This window comes from Peromyscus californicus, unplaced genomic scaffold, assembly GCF_007827085.1.
Source record: "Peromyscus californicus insignis strain IS unplaced genomic scaffold, ASM782708v3 Scaffold_11__1_contigs__length_118956290, whole genome shotgun sequence".
Classification (NCBI taxonomy): Eukaryota; Metazoa; Chordata; class Mammalia; order Rodentia; family Cricetidae; genus Peromyscus; species Peromyscus californicus.
This window is the reverse complement of record NW_026294402.1, coordinates 69,065,427-69,087,373: the sequence shown is the minus strand read 5'-3', so window position 1 is coordinate 69,087,373 and position 21,947 is coordinate 69,065,427. Positions and strand designations below refer to the sequence as shown.

General features: G+C 41.2%; 1 protein-coding gene across 3 annotated transcripts in view; it reads right to left on the bottom strand.

Moving 5' to 3' along the window:
- The window catches only part of Wdr72 (WD repeat domain 72), a 163,645-nt gene that overhangs the window by 66,947 nt on the left and 74,751 nt on the right, over positions 1-21,947 (bottom strand). For all 3 annotated transcript variants that reach the window (XM_052729321.1, XM_052729326.1, XM_052729334.1), the window contains exons 14-17: positions 20,797-21,605; positions 17,916-18,007; positions 13,744-13,823; positions 12,260-12,455 (exon numbers count right to left, since the gene is read on the bottom strand). In XM_052729321.1, coding sequence (XP_052585281.1) covers positions 12,260-12,455; positions 13,744-13,823; positions 17,916-18,007; positions 20,797-21,605 — 1,177 coding nt within the window. The remainder of the gene's footprint in view (positions 1-12,259; positions 12,456-13,743; positions 13,824-17,915; positions 18,008-20,796; positions 21,606-21,947) is intronic.

The following is a 21,947-nucleotide window of genomic DNA, read 5'->3' as shown; positions in this document are numbered from 1 at the left end:
TATCTACCGAAAACATTAATATTTTGACATTTAAATGAGATGATCTATCAAATATTTTAATGTACACCCATGAAGGTTTTCTATTTCTCCCACATACCTACTGCTTATCCCTTTCAGCTAACATTTCAGTTCTATGGGGGTTTTTTTGCTTTTTTTTAATTAATTAATTTATTTTATTTTATAATATAATTTAGTTCTACATATCAGCCATGGATTCCCTTGTTCTCCCCCCTCCCGCCCCCCCTCCCCTTCCCCCCCAGCCCACCCCCCATTCCCACTTCCTCCAGGGCAAAGCCTCCCCTGAGGATTGAGATCAACCTGGTAGACTCAGTCCAGGCAGGTCCAGTTCCCTCCTCCCAGGCTGAGCCAAGCGTCCCTGCATAAGCCCCAGGTTTCAAACAGCCAACTCATGCAATGAGCACATGACCCGGTCCCACTGCCTGGATGCCTCCCAAACAGATCAAGCCAATCAACTGTCTCACCTATTCAGAGGGCCTGATCCAGTTGGTGACCCCTCAGCCATTGGTTCATAGTTCATGTGTTTCCATTCGTTTGGCTATTTGTCCCTGTGCTTTATCCAACCTTGGTCACAACAATTCTCACTCATATAAACCCTCCTCATTCTCGCTAATTGGACTCCCAGAGATCCACCTGGGGCCTAGCCATGGATCTCTGCATCCAGATCCCTCAGTAGTTGGATGGGGTTTCTAGCACGACAATTAGGGTGTTTGACCATCCCATCACCAGAGTAGGTCAGTTCGGGCTGTCTCTCGACCATTGCCAGCAGTCTGTTGTGGGGGTATCTTTGTGGATTTCTGTGGGCCTCTCTAGCACTTTGCTTCTTCCTATTCTCATGTGGTCTTCATTTACCATGGTCTCCTATTCCTTGTTCTCCCTCTCTGTTCTTGATCCAGCTGGGATCTCCCTCTCCCCCAAGCTCTCTTTCCCTCGACCCTCGCCCTTCATTACCCCCACTCATGTCCAGGCTGTTCATGTAGATCTCATCCATTTCTCTGTCACTGGGCAATCCCCGTGTCTTTCTTGGGGTCCTGTTTTCCAGGTAGCCTCCCTGGTGATGTGAGTAGCAGTCCAGTCATCCTTGTTCCACATCTAGTATCCTCCTATGAGTGAGTACATACCATGTTTGTCTTTCTGAGTCTGGGTTACCTCACTCAGGATGATTTTTTCTAGATCCATCCATTTGCCTGCAAACCTCATGATGTCATTGTTTTTCTCTGCTGAGTAGTATTCCATTGTGTATATGTACCACCTTTTATTTATCCATTCTTCAGTTGAAGAGCATCTAGGTTGTTTCCAGGTTCTGGCTATTACAAACAATGCTGATATGAACATAGCTGAGCAAGTGCCCTTGTGGTATGATTGAGCATTCCTTGGGTATATGCCCAAGAGTGGTATAGCTGGATCTTGGGGGAGATGGATTCCCAATTTTCTAAGAAAGCGCCATATTGATTTCCAAAGTGGTTGTACAAGCTTGCATTCCCACCAGCAGTGGAGGAGAGTTCCCCTTAGCTCCACATCCTCTCCAGCATAAGGTGTCTTCAGTGTTTTTGATCTTAGCCATTCTGACAGGCGTAAGGTGGTATCTCATAGTTGTTTTGATTTGCATTTCCCTGATAATTAGGGATGTTGAGCAATTCCTTAAATGTCTTTCAGTCATTTGAGTTTCCTCTGTTGAGAATTCTCTGTTTAGTTCTATAGCCCATTTTTTAATTGGACTGTTGGGCATTTTGATATCTAATTTCTTGAGCTCCTTATATATTCTGGATATCAGTCCTCTGTCAGATGTGGGGTTGGTGAAGACCTTTTCCCTTTCTGTAGGCTGTCACTTTGCCTTGTTGACCATATCCTTTGCTCTACAAAAGCTTCTCAGTTTCAAGAGGTCCCATTGATTGATTGTTTCTCTCAGTGTCTGAGCTACTGGTGTTATATTTAGGAAGTGATCTCCTATGCCAATGCTACTTCCTATTTTCTCTTCTATCAGGTTCAGAGTAGCTGGATATATGTTGAGGTCTTTGATCCACTTGGACTTAAGTTTTGTGCACGGTGATAGATATGGATCTATTTGCAGCCTTCTGCATGTTGATATCCAGTTATGCCAGCACCATTTGTTGAAGATGCTTTCTTTTTTTCCATTGTACACTTTTGGCTTCTTTGTCAAAAATTATATGTTCATAGGTGTGCGGATGAATGTCAGGGTCTTCAATTCAATTCCATTGGTCCACATGTCGGTTTTTATGCCAGTACCAAGCTGTTTGTTTTCTATAGTAGAGCTTGAGGTCAGGGATTGTGATGCCTACAGAGGTTGTTTTATTGTACAGGATTTTTTTGGCTAGCCTGGGTTTTTTGTTTTTCCATATGAAGTTGAGTATTATTCTTTCAAGGTCTGTGAAGAATTGTGTTGGTATTTTGATGGGGATTGCATTGAATCTGTAGATTGCTTTTGGTAAAATTGCCATTTTTACTATGTTAGTCCTGCCTATCCATGAGCATGGGAGATCTTTCCATTTTCTGACATCTTCTTCAATTTCTTTTTTCAGGGACTTAAAGTTCTTGTCATATAGGTCCTTCACTTGCTTGGTTAGTGTTACCCCAAGGTATTTTATATCATTTGTGGCTATTGTAAAGGGTGATGTGTCTCTGATTTCCTTCTCGGCCTGTTTGTCAATTGTATATAGGAGGGCTACTGATTTTTTTGAGTTGATCTTGTATCCTGCTATGTTGCTAAAGGTCAGTTCTATGTTTTAACGTTTATCGGTTGTAATTTTCAGCAAAACTTCCTAGATATTTTTTAAGCAGTAAAATCTACATAAGCATCAATTTATATTCCAAAGTAAAGCCTTTATAATCAAGTGCATTGCTGGTGCAATGGCTGATAAAAGTACACACTCAGAGCTTCGTAGAGATTAGGCATTAATATGTATTCATTGATTTGGTCTAGAGCAATGGTTCTCAACCTTCCTAATGCTGCAACCCTTTAACAGAGTTCCTCATGTTGTAGTGACCCCCATCCATGAAATTATTTCTTTATTACTTCATAACTGTAATTTTGCTACTGTTATGAATTGTAATATAAATATCTGATGAGCAGAATATCTGATATGTGACCCTTGTGAAAGGGTCCTTGGACCTCCAAAGTGGTCATGACCACATGTTGAGAACCACTGGTCTAGAGGGTTTTATTTCTGCTATCTTGTCAAGTGTCTGGGTTTGTGCTGCTTTGTAATTACTGGTGTGTAAAATAAAATAAAGAGGGGGCTGGAGAGGTGGCTCAGCGGTTAAGAGCACTCAGAGGTCCTGAGTTCAATTGAACTCAGAGGTCCTGAGTTCAATTCCCAGCAACCATATGGTGGCTCACAATCATCCATAATGAGATCCAGTGCCCTCTTCTGGTCTGCAGGCAGACATGCAGGCAGAACACTGTATACACAATAAATAAATAAACAAACAAACAAATAAATAAATAAATAAAGAAGCAGAGAGCAGATGCAAAGTGGGTGATGGAGCTAAAAATGAGGTCTACTCCCATGGCCCAGAGAAGCCCCTTATGTAAATGTTCCACATCCTTCAAAAAAGTACCATCCACTGGGGAACAAAGCCTATGGAAGACATCTCATAGTGACCTACCAACAATCCCCAAGCCACACACACACACACACACACACACACACACACACACACACACACACACACACATACACATTCACAAATGCCTCCCTCTGAGCATGTCATTCTGGAGAAAGAAATGAGAAGAGCAACTGTGGGCAGTTGGAGAATGATGCCATGCAAACTTTGAAGAACTTAACCTGGAAAGCAGACTGTATGGGGTTATGTGTGACTATATCACTCATTGCCAGTAATGTCTACGGCAAGATTTTCTCTTTTTCTTTTATTCTTTTGTTATTGCGAACAGAATAAATAATGTATTTGTAGATTTAAAAACGTTAATTATCTTTATTAAAGGAAAGAAACTCATACTTTTCTATACATGGATGTGGTTTGTGTAGATCCTACCTATTCATCCTTCTTCCATCCTCATGACCCCCACAGTTCTCCTCTCTGGTAACATCTACTGATAATTGCTTCTGCATTTGAGACGAAACATGATATTTGTCTTTCTGCGTCTGGCCTATTTCACTTACTATAATGTCCACAAATCCATTTATTTCTCCACAAACAAGAGGATTTGGTCTTTTGTTGTTGGGTAACATTCCACTGTGTACTGCATACCACACCATCTTCACCCACTCATCTGCTGTCGGGAACCTAGGCTGACTCCAAATCTTACTTATTGTGAATAAGGGTCATAATAAGCCTGGGCATAGCATGAAGATTTCATTTCCTGTGAATTTACACTCATGAGTGGGTTAGCTGGGTCATATGTTAATTCTAATTTTAGTTTTCTGAGGAGCTTTCATACTATTTTCCAGAGAAGCTGCACCAATTCAGATCTCCATCAATGTGTACAAATTCCCCTTTCTCCACACACTCACCCAGTGTTTCTTATGTTTGTTCTATGAGATCAATGATTCTGAGTGGGATAAGCTCCACCTCCTTACCCTTTTGATTTGTGTTCCTCTGACATAGTCAATAGCACAGTTAATGATATTCAGTGATATTCACACATTTACTGGTCATTTCTATTTTTTTTCTTTCTAAAACTACTCAGATCCTTCTTCCATATTTCTGCTAGATTCTTTGTTTTGTTAAACATAGGAGTTCTTCATATATTCTGGACATCAACCCTCTGTCAGATGAATAGTTGGCACATAATTACTCCCTTTCTTCTGCTTTCTCTTTACTGTGCTATTGCTTTTGCTGTCTAGTTTGGTACAATCCCACTTGGTATAGTGCTCATTTTGGCCTCTTGTGCTTTCAGAGTCCTATCTTGAAATTGGCATCCATGCCTATATCTTGATGTGCACACCCTCTGTTTCAGTAATGGTTTCAGATTATCAGATCTTACACCGTTGACACTGATCTAATTTTTGTACAGGGTGAGCAATGGACTTCAGTTTCAACCTTCTTCAGGGACTGAAACAGTTTTCCCAACACCATGTATTGAAGAATTTGTTAGTTCTTCCTATCCATGAACATGGAAGGTCTGTCCATGTTTTAATATATGTCTTTCTTTCATCAGTGTTTCTTAATTTTTATTATGAACATCTTTTACTTTCCTGGTTAAGCTTATTCCTAGGGATTATCATTATTAACGTATAATTATAGTGAACCAATTAATAATAAAATACTTTGGCACTCTTCCCTAATGGGATTGCTTTCATCATTTCCTCTGTAGCAAAGTCATTATTGTTATATAAAAGACCTACCATTTTTTATGTTTATCTTGCATCCTGCAACTTTACTGCATTCATTCATTAGCTCTAACAATCTTGGTGGAGTCTTTTTGAAAACAGGGGTAATTTCTCTTTCTCTCATATTTGCAAGTCTTTTATTTCTTTCTCTTGCTTGATGAAATTTCTTGTACTATAATGAAGAAATTTCTAGTACTATAATGAAGAAAAGTGATGAGAGTATCTGTGGTGGTATTGTGTTCCCCAAAATATTGTGCACCTTAATAAACTTATCTGGGGTCAGAGAACAGACAGCCACTAGATACAGAGGCTAGAAAATGGTGGCACTCACGCCTTTAATCCTAGCATTCCAGAGACAGAAATCCCTCTGGATCTCTGTGAGTTCAAGGCCGCATTGGAAACAGCCAGGCATGGTGACTCATGCCTTTAATCCCAGAAAGCAGCCTTTAATCCAAGGGAGTGGTGGTAGAAAGCAGAAAGGTTTATAAGGCGTGAGGCATTTGCCTGGTTAAGCGTTTGGCTGGTTAAGCATTCAGGCTTCTAGCAGCAGTTCAGCTGAGACCCATTCTGGATGAGGACTCAGAGGCCTCCAGTCTGAGGAAACAAGACCAGCTGAGGATCTGGCGAGGTGAGATAGCTGTGGCTTGTTCTGATTCTCTGACCTTCCAGCGTTCACCCCAATAACTGGCATCGGGTTTGATTTTATTAATAAGAACTCTTTAAGATTCATGCTACATCTGGCGCCCAACGTTCGTGGTACGAATTCATGAAAAAGCTGTTTGCCTGTGGTCTTGTGGGCCCCTGCTTAGACCTGAGCTATACTCAGCCAGTTGTGGTGGTGCACGCTGGTAGGATTTACTGAAGGAGGCAGAGGCAGGAAGATCCCGAGTTTGAGGCCCACCTAGGAGGCTTGGGAGAAGCTTCAGTCCGGACTGAGCCTCACACAGTGGTGGGACCATGGAAGCAGTGGCTACTGCTCCACGTTGCCAGCTCCTTCTCATCGTGTTGGTGACTGCGGTGATGCTGCTACCTGGGACGAAGGGTTTACTGCTGCTGGTTCAGAGAAGAATTGCCAGGACCATCGTGTTACAAGAAAGCATTGACAAAGGTCAGTTTGGAAAAGTTTGGCAAGACAAATGGTGGGGAGAAATTGCTGTGAAGATTTTCTGTTCTAGGGAAGAATGCTCATGGTTCCGAGAGACAGACATTTGTCAGACTGTGATTACTCCAAATCACAGAGGAGGCACAAAATAAAAAAAAAGTCTTCAGGGAACCATGACCACGCCTAACAGCGACTTTGAAATCTTCAAAAGGATGAAGAGACCTCACAAAGATGATTCCACATGGACTATGATAAAGCCATTAAGCTGATTAACACCACCAAAATATTGACTTTGGACTACAAACTACTCAGGACAATTTTGAGACAACTGGCTGAGATGATCGAGCCTGACAGATTACTTGAACAAGGACTTGAAACAAGCCCTGCACTTTTTCATTATGCAGTGGCTGGACAAATGATATAGGACTTGACAATTAACCCAAAAATTTTCTTTTCAGGATCCCCTAAAGATGGAAGTAATTTTAAGAAAACGACGCCCACATTCTTAAGAGGTGGGATGGGAGGTTTTTGGTCGTTTAATGAGTTATGGATATTGTCATTGTTTATGATGGTTGGTTACAAGTTGTTAATTGTTAATGGTCAGGAAAAAAGCTGAACATGGAGATTAGATTCAGAGTTTTTGTTTAAAAAAGAAAGAAAAAAGAGAAAAGAATATAGATATGAGATAGATCACTGAATCTATTCTGAGAAAAAAGATAAAGAAATAATAGGATAAATGGGTAGATCACTGAATCTACACCAAAAAGAAAAAGAGGAAGATATAAAAATGATAAAAGGTAGATTTTTGAAACTTTTATGAAAATATGAATATGGTAAGATAAAAAAGTCTATTTCTGAATCTACTTTTAAAAAGAAACTACTCATTTTAAATAAGATAAGTAATGAAAATTTTTTTGGTCTGAGTTTATCAGATGTTACTGGACTGGACATTGTTAATATATATGGGAGTTTTTATCTGAATCTGTCAAATGTTAATGGACTAGACATCGTTAGTGTAATCTTGACTGTATATATTGTATATACTTATTGGATAGTTTTTCTTGTATTAGTTATAAGCCTTTTTTTAATTTTAGACAAAAAGAGAGGAAATGTGGTGGTATTGTGCTCCCCAAAATATTGTGTGCCTTAATAATCTTATCTGGGGTCAGAGAACAGACAGCCACTAGATACAGAGGCTAGAAAATGGTGGCACTCACGCCATTAATCCTAGCATTCCAGAGACAGAAATCCCTCTGGATCTCTGTGAGTTCAAGGCCGCATTGGAAACAGCCAGGCATGGTGACTCATGCCTTTAATCCCAGAAAGCAGCCTTTAATCCAAGGGAGTGGTGGTAGAAAGCAGAAAGGTTTATAAGGCGTGAGGCATTTGCCTGGTTAAGCGTTTGGCTGGTTAAGCATTCAGGCTTCTAGCAGCAGTTCAGCTGAGACCCATTCTGGATGAGGACTCAGAGGCCTCCAGTCTGAGGAAACAAGACCAGCTGAGGATCTGGCGAGGTGAGATAGCTGTGGCTTGTTCTGATTCTCTGACCTTCCAGCGTTCACCCCAATAACTGGCATCGGGTTTGATTTTATTAATAAGAACTCTTTAAGATTCATGCTACATCTGGCGCCCAACGTTCGTGGTACGAATTCATGAAAAAGCTGTTTGCCTGTGGTCTTGTGGGCCCCTGCTTAGACCTGAGCTATACTCAGCCAGTTGTGGTGGTGCACGCTGGTAGGATTTACTGAAGGAGGCAGAGGCAGGAAGATCCCGAGTTTGAGGCCCACCTAGGAGGCTTGGGAGAAGCTTCAGTCCGGACTGAGCCTCACACAGTGGTGGGACCATGGAAGCAGTGGCTACTGCTCCACGTTGCCAGCTCCTTCTCATCGTGTTGGTGACTGCGGTGATGCTGCTACCTGGGACGAAGGGTTTACTGCTGCTGGTTCAGAGAAGAATTGCCAGGACCATCGTGTTACAAGAAAGCATTGACAAAGGTCAGTTTGGAAAAGTTTGGCAAGACAAATGGTGGGGAGAAATTGCTGTGAAGATTTTCTGTTCTAGGGAAGAATGCTCATGGTTCCGAGAGACAGACATTTGTCAGACTGTGATTACTCCAAATCACAGAGGAGGCACAAAATAAAAAAAAAGTCTTCAGGGAACCATGACCACGCCTAACAGCGACTTTGAAATCTTCAAAAGGATGAAGAGACCTCACAAAGATGATTCCACATGGACTATGATAAAGCCATTAAGCTGATTAACACCACCAAAATATTGACTTTGGACTACAAACTACTCAGGACAATTTTGAGACAACTGGCTGAGATGATCGAGCCTGACAGATTACTTGAACAAGGACTTGAAACAAGCCCTGCACTTTTTCATTATGCAGTGGCTGGACAAATGATATAGGACTTGACAATTAACCCAAAAATTTTCTTTTCAGGATCCCCTAAAGATGGAAGTAATTTTAAGAAAACGACGCCCACATTCTTAAGAGGTGGGATGGGAGGTTTTTGGTCGTTTAATGAGTTATGGATATTGTCATTGTTTATGATGGTTGGTTACAAGTTGTTAATTGTTAATGGTCAGGAAAAAAGCTGAACATGGAGATTAGATTCAGAGTTTTTGTTTAAAAAAGAAAGAAAAAAGAGAAAAGAATATAGATATGAGATAGATCACTGAATCTATTCTGAGAAAAAAGATAAAGAAATAATAGGATAAATGGGTAGATCACTGAATCTACACCAAAAAGAAAAAGAGGAAGATATAAAAATGATAAAAGGTAGATTTTTGAAACTTTTATGAAAATATGAATATGGTAAGATAAAAAAGTCTATTTCTGAATCTACTTTTAAAAAGAAACTACTCATTTTAAATAAGATAAGTAATGAAAATTTTTTTGGTCTGAGTTTATCAGATGTTACTGGACTGGACATTGTTAATATATATGGGAGTTTTTATCTGAATCTGTCAAATGTTAATGGACTAGACATCGTTAGTGTAATCTTGACTGTATATATTGTATATACTTATTGGATAGTTTTTCTTGTATTAGTTATAAGCCTTTTTTTAATTTTAGACAAAAAGAGAGGAAATGTGGTGGTATTGTGCTCCCCAAAATATTGTGTGCCTTAATAATCTTATCTGGGGTCAGAGAACAGACAGCCACTAGATACAGAGGCTAGAAAATGGTGGCACTCACGCCATTAATCCTAGCATTCCAGAGACAGAAATCCCTCTGGATCTCTGTGAGTTCAAGGCCGCATTGGAAACAGCCAGGCATGGTGACTCATGCCTTTAATCCCAGAAAGCAGCCTTTAATCCAAGGGAGTGGTGGTAGAAAGCAGAAAGGTTTATAAGGCGTGAGGACCAGAAACTAGAGGCATTTGCCTGGTTAAGCGTTTGGCTGGTTAAGCATTCAGGCTTCTAGCAGCAGTTCAGCTGAGAGCCATTGGGATGAGGACACAGAAGCTTCCAGTCTGAGGAAACAGGATCAGCTGAGGAATTGGCAAGGTGAGATAGCTGTGGCTTGTTCTGTCTCTCTGATCTACCAGCATTCACCCCAATAACTGGCCTCAGATTTGATTTTATTAATAAGACTCTCTAAGATTCCTGCTACAAGTATCAAAGATGGTTTCTTCCTCATCTAGTATGATGCCAGTTATGAATGTGTATGGGGGGTGCAGGTGAGCTCTCTTCAGTCATCATACATCACAGATGGGTTGGTTGGTTGGTTTGGTTTGGCATACATACAGCATAATGGTATGAAAATATACATGTCTGCATAGAATGTTATTAAATAAGTTAGACTATACAAAGAATTCTGAACACACTAAACTGTATGAATGGGCATTATCATTGCCACTGTTATTCTGGAAGAGAAAGGACCTTAGATGCTCCTGACACACATCTCCCATGTTGTGTCCCTTTGTATTTCTGCTTCTTGCTAATTCAGCATCACATGGAGATTTTCTAGGCAATGTTGTAACCAGAAAGAACTTAACTCTTCTCACTTGGGCATAGAGACCCCACTAAGGCTAAATGAAGATACATTTAGCACATAAGTACAGTTAAGGGAGCTATTCCTTATGATATACTTAGTTATACATCAAATTTTTCCTTTAGTTAGACAGATTTCCCTTCTAGCTTTGTAGACAGAGGATGCCCATTCCTGGCCTGAAAGACAGAGCAACTCAATTTCCTGTTCAATAGATGCATATGACAATTACATGATTCTATGTTAAAAACAAACAAACAAACAAACAAAATACAACGTGTTTTGTTATTTAATTTTCTGAATAAAACTTTGGATATGGAACATGTGGAAAGATTATTTTCAATATCCACCTCTGAGGCATCACCCTAACCACCACAGCTTAACAAGGAATTTAAATCTGGCCAATAGCTCCAAAATGACAGTTTTATCTACAAAGCCTCCCCTTCTATGCCAAATGCTTTATTTAATGTAACCCCTTGGATTATTCAAACTAATATATACAATGTAAAAATGTATAGTGAGGTCCTGGGAAGTAACCTGGTCAGTAAAGTACTTGCCATGCAAGAAGGATGACCTGAGTTTCATCCCCAGAATCCACTAGAAAAGCCACATATGAATATGTGTGCTTAGAATCCCAGCGCTGGGCAAGCAGGGCCAAGAGGATCAGGAGAGTATGTTGCCAGCCAGACTAGCCTGTGAGTTCTAGGGTCTAGTGAGAGAACCCATCTCAGAAAGCAAAAAGGGTAGTTCCTGAAGAATGATACCTGAGATCATCCTCCAGCCTCATACACGTACACACACACACACACACACACACACACACACACACACACACACACACAAAGTTATTAAAGGAAATACACAAAGTTATTAAAGGAAAATAACTTCCAAAATATGTATGATAACAGAAACCTTTGCCATATTTAAAACAACAAGTCTTGGGCTGAAGAGGTGGCTTAGCAATTAAAAGCACTGGCTACTCCTTCAGAAGACCCGAGTTTAATTTCCTGCACCCACACAGCATCTTATAACTCTTTGTAACTCCAGTTCCAGGGTGTCCAGTGGCCTCTTCTGGCCTTTGTAGGCACTGACTGCACACAATGCACAGAAATACAAGTAGGCAAAATCCACATACACATAAAATAAGAGTAAATAAATGTTAACGGGAATGTCCTTCTCTGAAATGCATTTGTTATACAATTTCTCACTAAAGCAAGTCAGAATTGAACATACTCAGTGTGAAAATATAAACTCAGATAAGGTAATCCATCCTCACCTGAAGCATAGATGTGCAAGTATTAAGACCTCTGATGAAATACACACCATGAAATGTAAGAAAACACTGCAAAATGACTAAGTTGCAAGTCACGAAGTTCAAATACACATCACTTAATTTCCACATCCCTTGACTCCTGGTGCTTCCTTCCCATCTGCACCTTGTACAGATCATTCAAGAAACCTGGCAATGTCCTTTCTTATGAGAAATGAGACAGCCATGATGGAGCCCTACATTTTCTTCAGGGTTATAGAGAAACACTGCTGAGATATTTATGAGAGTGCTAGAGATTAGAACTCGGGTTTTCAATCCCACACCCTCACTCTGTTTTTATTTATATGCAATACAAATTTCCCTCTATAAAATATAACTACAATAGAATCAGATATTCTTGATAATGATATGAACAAACTGTTAATAGAATGAGTCAGAAATGGAGTTTGTGTCTCCAGTCCTGAGGAAATGATACACTGTAAACTCACACCCCCCAACACATTCTAAGTACTAGGAAAGCTTCATTGGAAGAACACACAGGTAAGCCGCTCACTTACTTTTCAGAGGGGAGGAGTTTCCCACATATGATAGCTCTATTTCTTCAGTCCACCCCATCTTCGTCGAGATCCGCATCCTTTCACAAATGGTGGGCTCTGCCACTGGATCTGGTTGACTGCTGATGGGTGGATTTCTAAAACTCTTCATGTGCTGTTGAACTTCAGCCAAGAGGACAGCTTGTATTGCTTCGGTTACCTGGGACAGTTTTTATTTTCATGAATTATATACTATTATTCCAAATCATTAGCAGTCTTGTAAAAAAGCATCCAAAACCCAGAACTTTGAATTTTTCCATAAATAAGAACATCCCATTATGCTAAAAGTATCATCAAACATCTCTCCTTATGAGTAACAGTAATGATGCAGAGACTCACAGATGCCCCACCTGCAGATGTGGATCCAGCCTTAAATAAGTTACTTATACCACCCCACCCCCCGCAAGGCTCAGAGAATATTGCAAAAGAGCAAGTGGGGAGAGCCAAAAGACAGGCAAAGGGCTACATGTGCCAATCAGTAGACCCAAGCAACTATCAACTGTAGTTACCTGCACTGGGCCCACCCTAGACCTACCCTATCAACCATCAGTCAGGACAGGGGGAGAGGCTTAAGGACTCTATCTTTCACCTCTGAACTATGAGCTATTGATAGATTCTGGGAGAAGGACATCACTGTCCTTAGGTGTGTGCCTGTAGCTGAGTCCAACAGTCTCCACACCCCTGGTCACACAGATGGCCCTGATTAATCTTATCAGGTCATAAAGCCAATCAAATAGGCAGGAACATGAGAGGGAGATCTTCAGAGAGGAGGCAGGGTGGACAAGAGTGGTAGGGGGGTGGAGGTGACAGTGGTCATTATTCATGACACACATGTGTGACACTGTACACTAATAACAGTAAAAAAATGTAATAAAGAAAAGGTCTGGGCACAAACACCAGCCTTGTATTCTTTGGAAAATGTAAGATTCTGAAAGGGCGCCTGAGAAGGGTTTTTAGTTACTTTGCCTAATGATACTGTTTTCACGTTTCTCAGATGGGGCAGAAAACTTGTGCAATGTTCAGACCTACCAGCAACCACCAGGGACCCAAAGAAGTTGGAAGAGAGATGTGAATAGGACATCATACAAAGCTGCTCTCTAAATCGCCTAATTTCACATAAGGAAATGGCCAATTAAAGTCACAACCCCAATAACAACTAATCTGCTTCCAAGAGAATTCACATCAGACAAGGAGTTACCTCTGCTAGGATGACCCTACCTCCTCTGGCCACTCTTCTCTGCACCCACCTTTGTGTATCCTTATGGGGCACCTCTATGCTTTGCCTGATCCCTGTCCATACTTGAGGCTTGGTGAAGGGAATGTTCTAGAAGGTCATCTTGCAGGATAAGAATAACTGCCTACTTGCATTCTCAGGGAAGAGGGGATTCACTGGATCTTAGTAGCAGGAATCTCCTCTGATGGCATGAGGCACGTGGACGATGTCATACCTGTACAGCCTGGTCTCTCCAACAGGAGATTAGCTTCAGAAGTGAGATGTCAGCCTCAGGTGTGTGATACTCATTCCTACCTAGAAATGCAGAGAACTCATTTTAGTAATGCAACTCATGCTCAGTCCCTGATGCTGTCTGCACATTAGTACCATCTGGGGATGCTTGTTTTTACAAACACCAAGCTCAGGTTCAACCTTTCAGGGGGTGTGATTTAGCAGGTCCAAGGATGGGAACGGGTAGCCAGTAGCACTCTGGGGAAGTATCTCAGATGACTTTCAGATACAGCCAGACTAAGTAGACAAACATAGACACTGTCAAGCTGCACTTACTTTTATACTTCATTCATCTTTCTACTCTTTGCCAAACTAGGTCAAAGCACTGGATTTTTCTGTTTCTTACCTCCTCATGCAAAGAGCTCAGGCTTGCCACAAGTCGGCACCCATCACAGGAAAAATCAGAGACTGCATTGGCTTGTCCTCATCCAGCCCTTCATCTCCTACTGATGGGTAAAATACTAATGCTTCATACTTGTGTGAGGCATTGTTTCCTCTAAGGCTGTCTTCTTTGATACCCTTTCTATCTTTGCCTTAAGTCCAGTGGGAAATTCTAACTGTGAGAAGGGGCTTGTTCTATGTACATTGATCCATACTGAGACTAACAGTTCATCACACAAAAGAGCAATTAATAAAAAATAAAAGTGCCTTCTCATTAATTGAAAATGTATATATAATCATCTAAATGAAAAAAAATCAATCTCTTAAGGCTCTCCGATGAGTGAAGGCATCATGCAGGTCTCAGGTCCTGGTAGAAAATAGGGAAGCATGATGGAGGCTTTCCACATTGGGAAAATTACAATTATACCTGTCTCCTAAAATTAAGGTATTAATTCATGTTGGACATTCTAGTAACAACTACTAAGATTAGTTTTTATCCATTATATTTTCTATCAAACATCCTATATAGAAACAAATTATATATATATATTACATATACATTTTATATGTATGTGTATGTATGTTGCATATGTATATTTTTATTAAATTATATTAGTGGCCAAAGAATGGTGATGGAACAAACATGCTGGGTATAGAGCAAATTAAGAACATAAAGAAGTTGATAATGAATTGCTTTATTACTATGATTGTTTTTCTAAAGGAGTGTGTAATAAGAATTTGAAATACCCAATCATGGTGCACAGACCTATTTCCAGAACAGCCCCATTCTGGACTCACTCCCCCAGCTCCACAAGTGCAGAGGAAGATACTTTCTTTTGATCTCTCTCCTCTTCTCCTCTCTCATCTTGCTGACCTTGTGACTCACCTTCAAAGCTAAGGCTCGGTCTCCACTGTAACTACTTACTGGCATCGTGGGGCACTTCACAGTATGCTTTAATGCGATGTTAAAATTTTAATATGATAGAGATACCGGAGCCAAGTTTTCTTGGCAGTGTCAGGGAGTCATAGAATTAATTGCAACTTCAGGGGTAAAGATGAAAAGAAAAGATCCCAGCCTTGTCAGCATTACTCAGTCACCATTTCTGCTAACGGGAGCGGGCACTGGTTCCTGTCAAGCCTTGAAAAAGAGAGCTCTGGTGTTATTTCACTTTTCAGGGTTTTGGATTTAAAAATCAATTGCCAAGAAGCGAGTCTTTTCCTATACCTCTCTGCTCATCTCATTTCTCTATTATGAAAAAGAGGTCTTTTATTTGTCTCAAATTTCAGCTGTGTCTGTGTGTGTGTGTCTGTGTGTGTGTGTGTGTGTGTGTGTGTGTGTGTGTGTGTGTGTATGACATGTGTGCATCTCTGTACCTATGCAGGTCTGAGTTGGACATCAGGTGTCTTCCTCAATTGCTCTCCACTGTAGTCTTTGAGGCAGGGCCTCTCATTGAACCTGGAGCTCACTGATTGACTAGGCCTCCTAGCCAGTAAGCTTCAGGGGCCCTGCTGCCTTCCTTTCCCCAGCACTTGGATTTCAATCATGTGCCACCATCCCTGGATTTTATGTGGGTGCCGGGGATGTGAACTCAGGTCCTCATAATTTGCACAGCAAGCATTTTACCTATCCAATCATCTCCCTGGCCCTCTAACCTAATCTTACTTGTTAAAAAAAATGGAGCCGGGCGGTGGTGGCGCACGCCTTTAATCCCAGCACTCGGGAGGCAGAGCCAGGCGGATCTCTGTGAGTTCGAGGCCAGCCTGGACTACCAAGTGAGTTCCAGGAAAGGCGCAAAGCTACACAGAGAAACCCTGTCTCGAAAACCCAAAAAAAAAAAAAAAAAAAAAAAAAAAATGGAACCCAAACACCAGCAGTATGACTCAGCAGTAACACTAACTCTCAAGGCTATTCAGCTGGAGACTCACAGGAGAAGCAGGAGCACCCTTGGATCTGGTTAGTTATTCAGTCTTTACAGATACATACATGTTAAACCTTAAATTTGAATCAATTCCCAGTGCTACAAAAAACTCTAGTGAAGGAAGCATCCCCATTAAGAGCATATACACACTAAGAAGAAGGCAGGGGATACCTGGAAGGGATGCTGCCAAAGGCATGCAAAGGAAGAGTGATTTGATGAAGGGAGAAGGAAAGAGTCAGATCTGCATGCCAAAGCTGCTTCTCTGAGTACGAGCAGTCTGTCATTGATCCATCTAATTTTTAGGAGCCCTGTTTTTTGTTTTTTTTTTTTTCTGAGAATAACAGAACCTTCTTATACTTTTAATGCATAGGGTTCTTTATACGTCAAGTGAAATTTCATAAGCAAACCATTAACAGAATTCTTGGAACACACTAGAACCCCATAATTGAATGCTATTTGTAAACTCTCCTAGAAAGAACCTTAAATTTTCTTTATGATAGTATTGTGGAGCCAGTGTGTACCACAGGTCAGTGATGCTTAGCTACAGAGGTAGCATTAAATCAGGCCAGGATCCTTATTCTCATTTTGAACAGGGATTTAATAGAAGTGAAAGACATTCCCAAGGGTGTATACATAGTAATCTACAGAGCTGGAATTTGAACCCCACTCACCTACTTCATTCATCTCTCAGAAATTGTTCTAGTCAGCACGTATCTTTTAAGTCTACTCACTTGTTAGTCTCATTATACACTAGCCCAGAACAATTGCACAAGTCCTTCTAGACACTAGACATAATAATGAATGAGACTGTCATAGAAACGAAAAAGTGTATGGAGAACGGTACAACAGAAAAAAAGGTGGATGTTATGGAGAGGAGGTGGGGCATTTGAGGAAGACTTGGAGGATGAAGATGAATGGAAGGACAGCAGGTAGGGCTCTGTGGACACCAGAGGAAGGAACCATCCAGGCAAAGGCAGAACCAATGCTGAAGTCTTAAGACCTGCTTGTCCTGTTGCTTAAGGATAAAGAGACAAAAGTAAATGCAACTTCACTCTGAACCAAGACATGATGAGTGGGAGTAGTGACTTAAGCAGGGTCTTAGGCTTAGGGAAATGTAGTGAAAAAGAAGCTACTGGAAGGGAGAGAGAGAGACAGAGACAGAGACAGAGACAGAGATGTCCTACTTGGGAACAGAGTATAAGAGTCAGGAGTAGTGAGTGGTTAGGGACCTACTGTAGCCATTCAGCAACACATCAGGGTGAAGGCTCACACATGGGGCATGGCCATGGGTAGTCAGAAGCATTGGAACTCTGGGATGATGGAAAGCTTAGACATGGGATACGAGTTGAAGAAACTGTGAGACAATGGCATCAAAGTTCTGGACCTGAGCAACAGGACTGAGGGAGAGGTCCCTAGGATGCAAAGACTTGGAGAGGCAAATGGGAGATGCATCGGCCACTTGGCATCAAAACACAAGCTAAAGGCTGAGACGATTACTCAGGAGAATCTGAGATTGTTACACTCGTAAAAATAACCTCCTGAAATAGCAAGAAAACTCTCTGACAGTAGCTTGGGGGGAGGGGAATGATAAAGTTATGGATGCAATCAATCATCTAATAAATCACACAGGACTTTGCTATCCAAACCTTTCATCTACTGAGAAGTCTCAGTTACTTGGGCATCTAGAAACCCATGGATGCAATCTATGCATTTTTACAATGTTACTTATATAAGCATTGCCATCCAGTTATACCATTATTTTACTTTATAGGAAAAAAAATACACCAGCTCATATCTGTGTCATTAGCTCTCTTACCATTTCTTAGGTGACCGTAGAAACTTGATATATTCAAAATATCACTTCCATGGAATTTCCCCTTGTTGTGTACAGCCTCCATTTTGAAGGGTCTGTTGAGAAAAAAGTTTTAAGGGATATTACTTTAAAAGTATGGTAAACTCTTCGATAAACTGAAGACACATGCTCAATACTACCCTAGCAAATTGGGGGTTGAACACAAATTATTTTCATCATTGTCTTCTAGACTTAATTCCTCAACTCTGATCTACATACATTCTCAACTGATCTTCAAATCTTAGCTTATCAGAATGAACTGCAGCCCCCTTTACAGGAGAGGTCTTGCTACTGCAGAGCAAGGTGTCTGGCTGCTGTGACTGATTTAGGAATTCCAAGTTGCCATCCACCAGGGAACTCTCCCCAGGCACCATCAGGTTCTGTGCTGGGTCATTGTTCCTGACACTGTCAGGGATGCTGTCACAGACTGTTTCTTTCGAATTCAGTGCAGTCACACACACCCTGTTGGGAAGCACACAGGGATTGCTCTGCCTGCACAACTATAATACAGTGTTGGCAAAATAGACAAATTTGTTGGAAGGATTTGATATGACATATCCAGTAACACATTGTTTGAATTTCTCAATAAAACATAGTATCCTGGCCCCAGTAGATCAAACTCGGAGGAGCTGACTTAGAAAAGTTCTCATTTTGACACCTCCATTCCAGAATCCATTGAATGGACCATGGGGGTTTTGCTTTGTTTTAAGACAGGGTTTCACTATGTAGCCCTGGCTGCCCTGGAACTTCCTATATAGACCAAAGATCAGCCAGCCTTTGCCTTTTCCCCCGAGTGGAGTACTAGGATTAAAGACATGCACCACCACACCTACTATTTTAATGGGCAGTTTTTTGAAACATAGATAGTTTTTGTGGTGACTTTTTAAGACCTTTTAATGATAAGCTTGCTGAAAAACCCTCAAACCACAGGACCCCAGACAGCTATTCCATCCCAGATTCTGTATTAAAACAAACCTCTGCCTTGCATCCCCCTGATGGGGGAGGGACTGGAAGCCCTAAATCTAGAGAATTTGAAGGATTCTTAGCATCAATCATTCCCCAGTTCACTTTGTATATAAGGAAAGTAAAGTCTAGGCAGGTTAAATAGCTAGCCCCAAGTCACACAGTAGTGCCACAGTGGAGGCAAGGCTCTCTCCTGGGTTTTCAAGCTCAAGACTGATAATATAGTTGAAGCATACCTTGCTGTTATATAAACATTTAGTAAGCGGGGGGGGGGGGGGGGGGGGGGGGGGCGGGGGGGCAGGAAGGTTGTTTTTAAGTCTATCTTAATTTTGTTGTTAAGTATGCAGGGGTGTGTGTGATTTGGGTTTTCAAAATAAACAAAAGAAAGTAAAATCAAATTGTTCACAGGAAGCGGAACCCCGCCCCCAACTTCAGCCTCTGTTTTCTCCCCATCCACACCAGCACACTGGATATTAAACACCCGTGATACACCATCACTACAGTGTGAAGCAGCAGAGAAGTTCGTGGGATCCGTCTGAACCCCCAACCAACTGGAAGCACTGGAGGGCAGGAGCTCTGTCACAGCATCAGGGACAGACACTTGCTGACCTGAACGCTCATGCAACAGATCGCAGAGACACCCCACCCTGCAGTGCAAGCAGGTTCAGTTCTGTCCTTGAACAGCAATGTGGACTTGCCTCACCCTCTCACCCCTACCAACCACTCACCTTGCCTCACCCTCTCACCCCTACCACTCACATCACACACCTTTCTCCTTGGCCCCTTCTTTTATTCCAGCAGTCTTTATTTGTTTTATGTGTAGAGTTTTTATAATTTGAGTGAGTCCCTGCCTCAGTCAAAACTCTATTTTCTCTATCTTCTGTAGGCCATAAGCTGTGGATATACTATAATAAGTATTTGGTGAACGGAATTCAATTTAATAAAATCAGAATGAAAAATGTAATTATATATGTAAAGGCACAGCATAGCAACTGCCAAATATTAAACTACAGCTACCATCCATTACTGGTGAGCTGGGCCTTTTACAAGGCACAACCTATTCACAATCACACCACCCCTATCTGGATAAGCAAAGCACACGTTGTGGTATGAGTTAAGAGATGACATTTCCAACCATCATAAGCACCTATCTAAGACTTACTTGTTCACACCTAACTCACACCATGTAAAATAGACTACAAGATATGGACTTGTATATGGACATATGTAAGTACATATGTATGTATGCACGTCAATCTTTCTATGCCTTCACTAAGCATCTAACTCTCTATGTTAGATACTGTTCTAGCACATAGGAATACAATGGATATTCGTTGAGTAAACTAATATTAATTCTAATTTTATTTTCGTGTTTATGTGTGTATTCAAGTGTGTGTATGTGTGTGCATATGCGGGTAGAGGCCAGAGGTCAATGTTGAGTTTCTTTCTTGACCTTTTATTTTGAGACAGGTCCTCTCACTGACCCCCCAGAGCTCATCCATTGTGCTAGACTAGCTGGCTAGCCACATCTAGAGATCTACCTCCCTCTGCATCCCCAAGGTTGGGGTTAGAGGCACCCATACCCACACCCAGCTTTCATGTGAGTGCTGGAGACTCAATCTCAGGTCCCCATGTTTGCATGACATCAAGATGTCTTCCTAATCTAAATAAATATTAAAACATAGGGACACATAATTATCCTCCAATCCAATGAATTAATGGGAAAATGATTTTTTTAAATGGGTTCTGAATTTAAAAAGTTGTTGCATCTCTAACACTGTCTCCCAACAGAAGGAAGAAGATGGCAGAGCTGAACATAGAGGTTGATCATAACAGCCTTGATGACTCCATTAGAACCATTGGTCTCTCTAGAGCTTCTTACCTGTCCATTTCACAGGCCAAATCCATGTTAACTAACTTATTAACTAAAAAGAGTCTGCTCAGTAAATACACTATAGTATCCGATTGTTGCCAAGATTCACAGTGATTTCCTAGACCCCTGGGACTTCCAGTCTGGTCCGGAAGAGTGGCTGTGTATTTATTTGACAACTCCAAAACTTTTCTGGAGAATAGATTTACTCCTGAGTACTCCTTCATTTCAGTACTGCATGCATCCCACCCGGGTAGCATCAGGGAGAAGAGGTCTTCATTTGAAGCGAGCCCCAAAGACACAGGACCCTGCAGCTTTAAGATGCTGAGATGCCTGGTACAGAGGCTGTCTAACTCTTTATCCACTCCCCATGGCAAAACGCAAGACAGAAACAATTTCGCCATGTCTATTGTGAGGCTGGCATCGACCTTGCTGGATGGCTTAGGGCGTGTCTTTTTGGAGCTCTTCATTTTCTTCTGTCTTTTAATGCCATCACTCTCCTCTGGAAATTTGCTGATATTGTCCCCGGGGGATAAGCTGTCCCCACTTGTCTTGGCGTGTGCCTCAGCCTGGAGAGAGCTACATGACGCCTTGTTTCTTTTCATTGTCAATGTCTTTTTCTCTACTGTGCTCTTGGCTCTCTTCAAGATGTCACTTCCATAGAATGATCCAGAATGGTCAACATCACTTATGGGAGTGGGGAGCAGTAATTCCACAAGATTTTCCAGATCAAACAGGAGAACATGGAAGCCAATATGACTCCATTTTGTTTTCACAGGCAAGACATTGAAAGGTCTTGGGACTGATGTGGCATCAGCAACCTGAGGGGAAAGATATGAGCATATCAGAGTTCATAATAAGTATTAAGGTTCTATGATGCCATTGTGGCAGAAGAAGAAATATTTACTTACAGTTAAAGGCAAGAATTATTAAGTTCTGCTAAAAAAAAAAAGCCACAACAATTGGTTTTGTTTTAGTTATGAAACTCCCCTTCTAAATTGAACATCGTAGATTCTGCTGGCAATCACTATAAACTTTCCTTCCTCAAAGATTTTCCCCTTAGTAAATTTGAACTAGACTTCTGGAGAACAGCAGCTGTAGATCAGTATTTTTAAAAAGAAGTCATTGTGTGTGTGTGTGTGTGTGTGTGTGTGTGTGTGTGT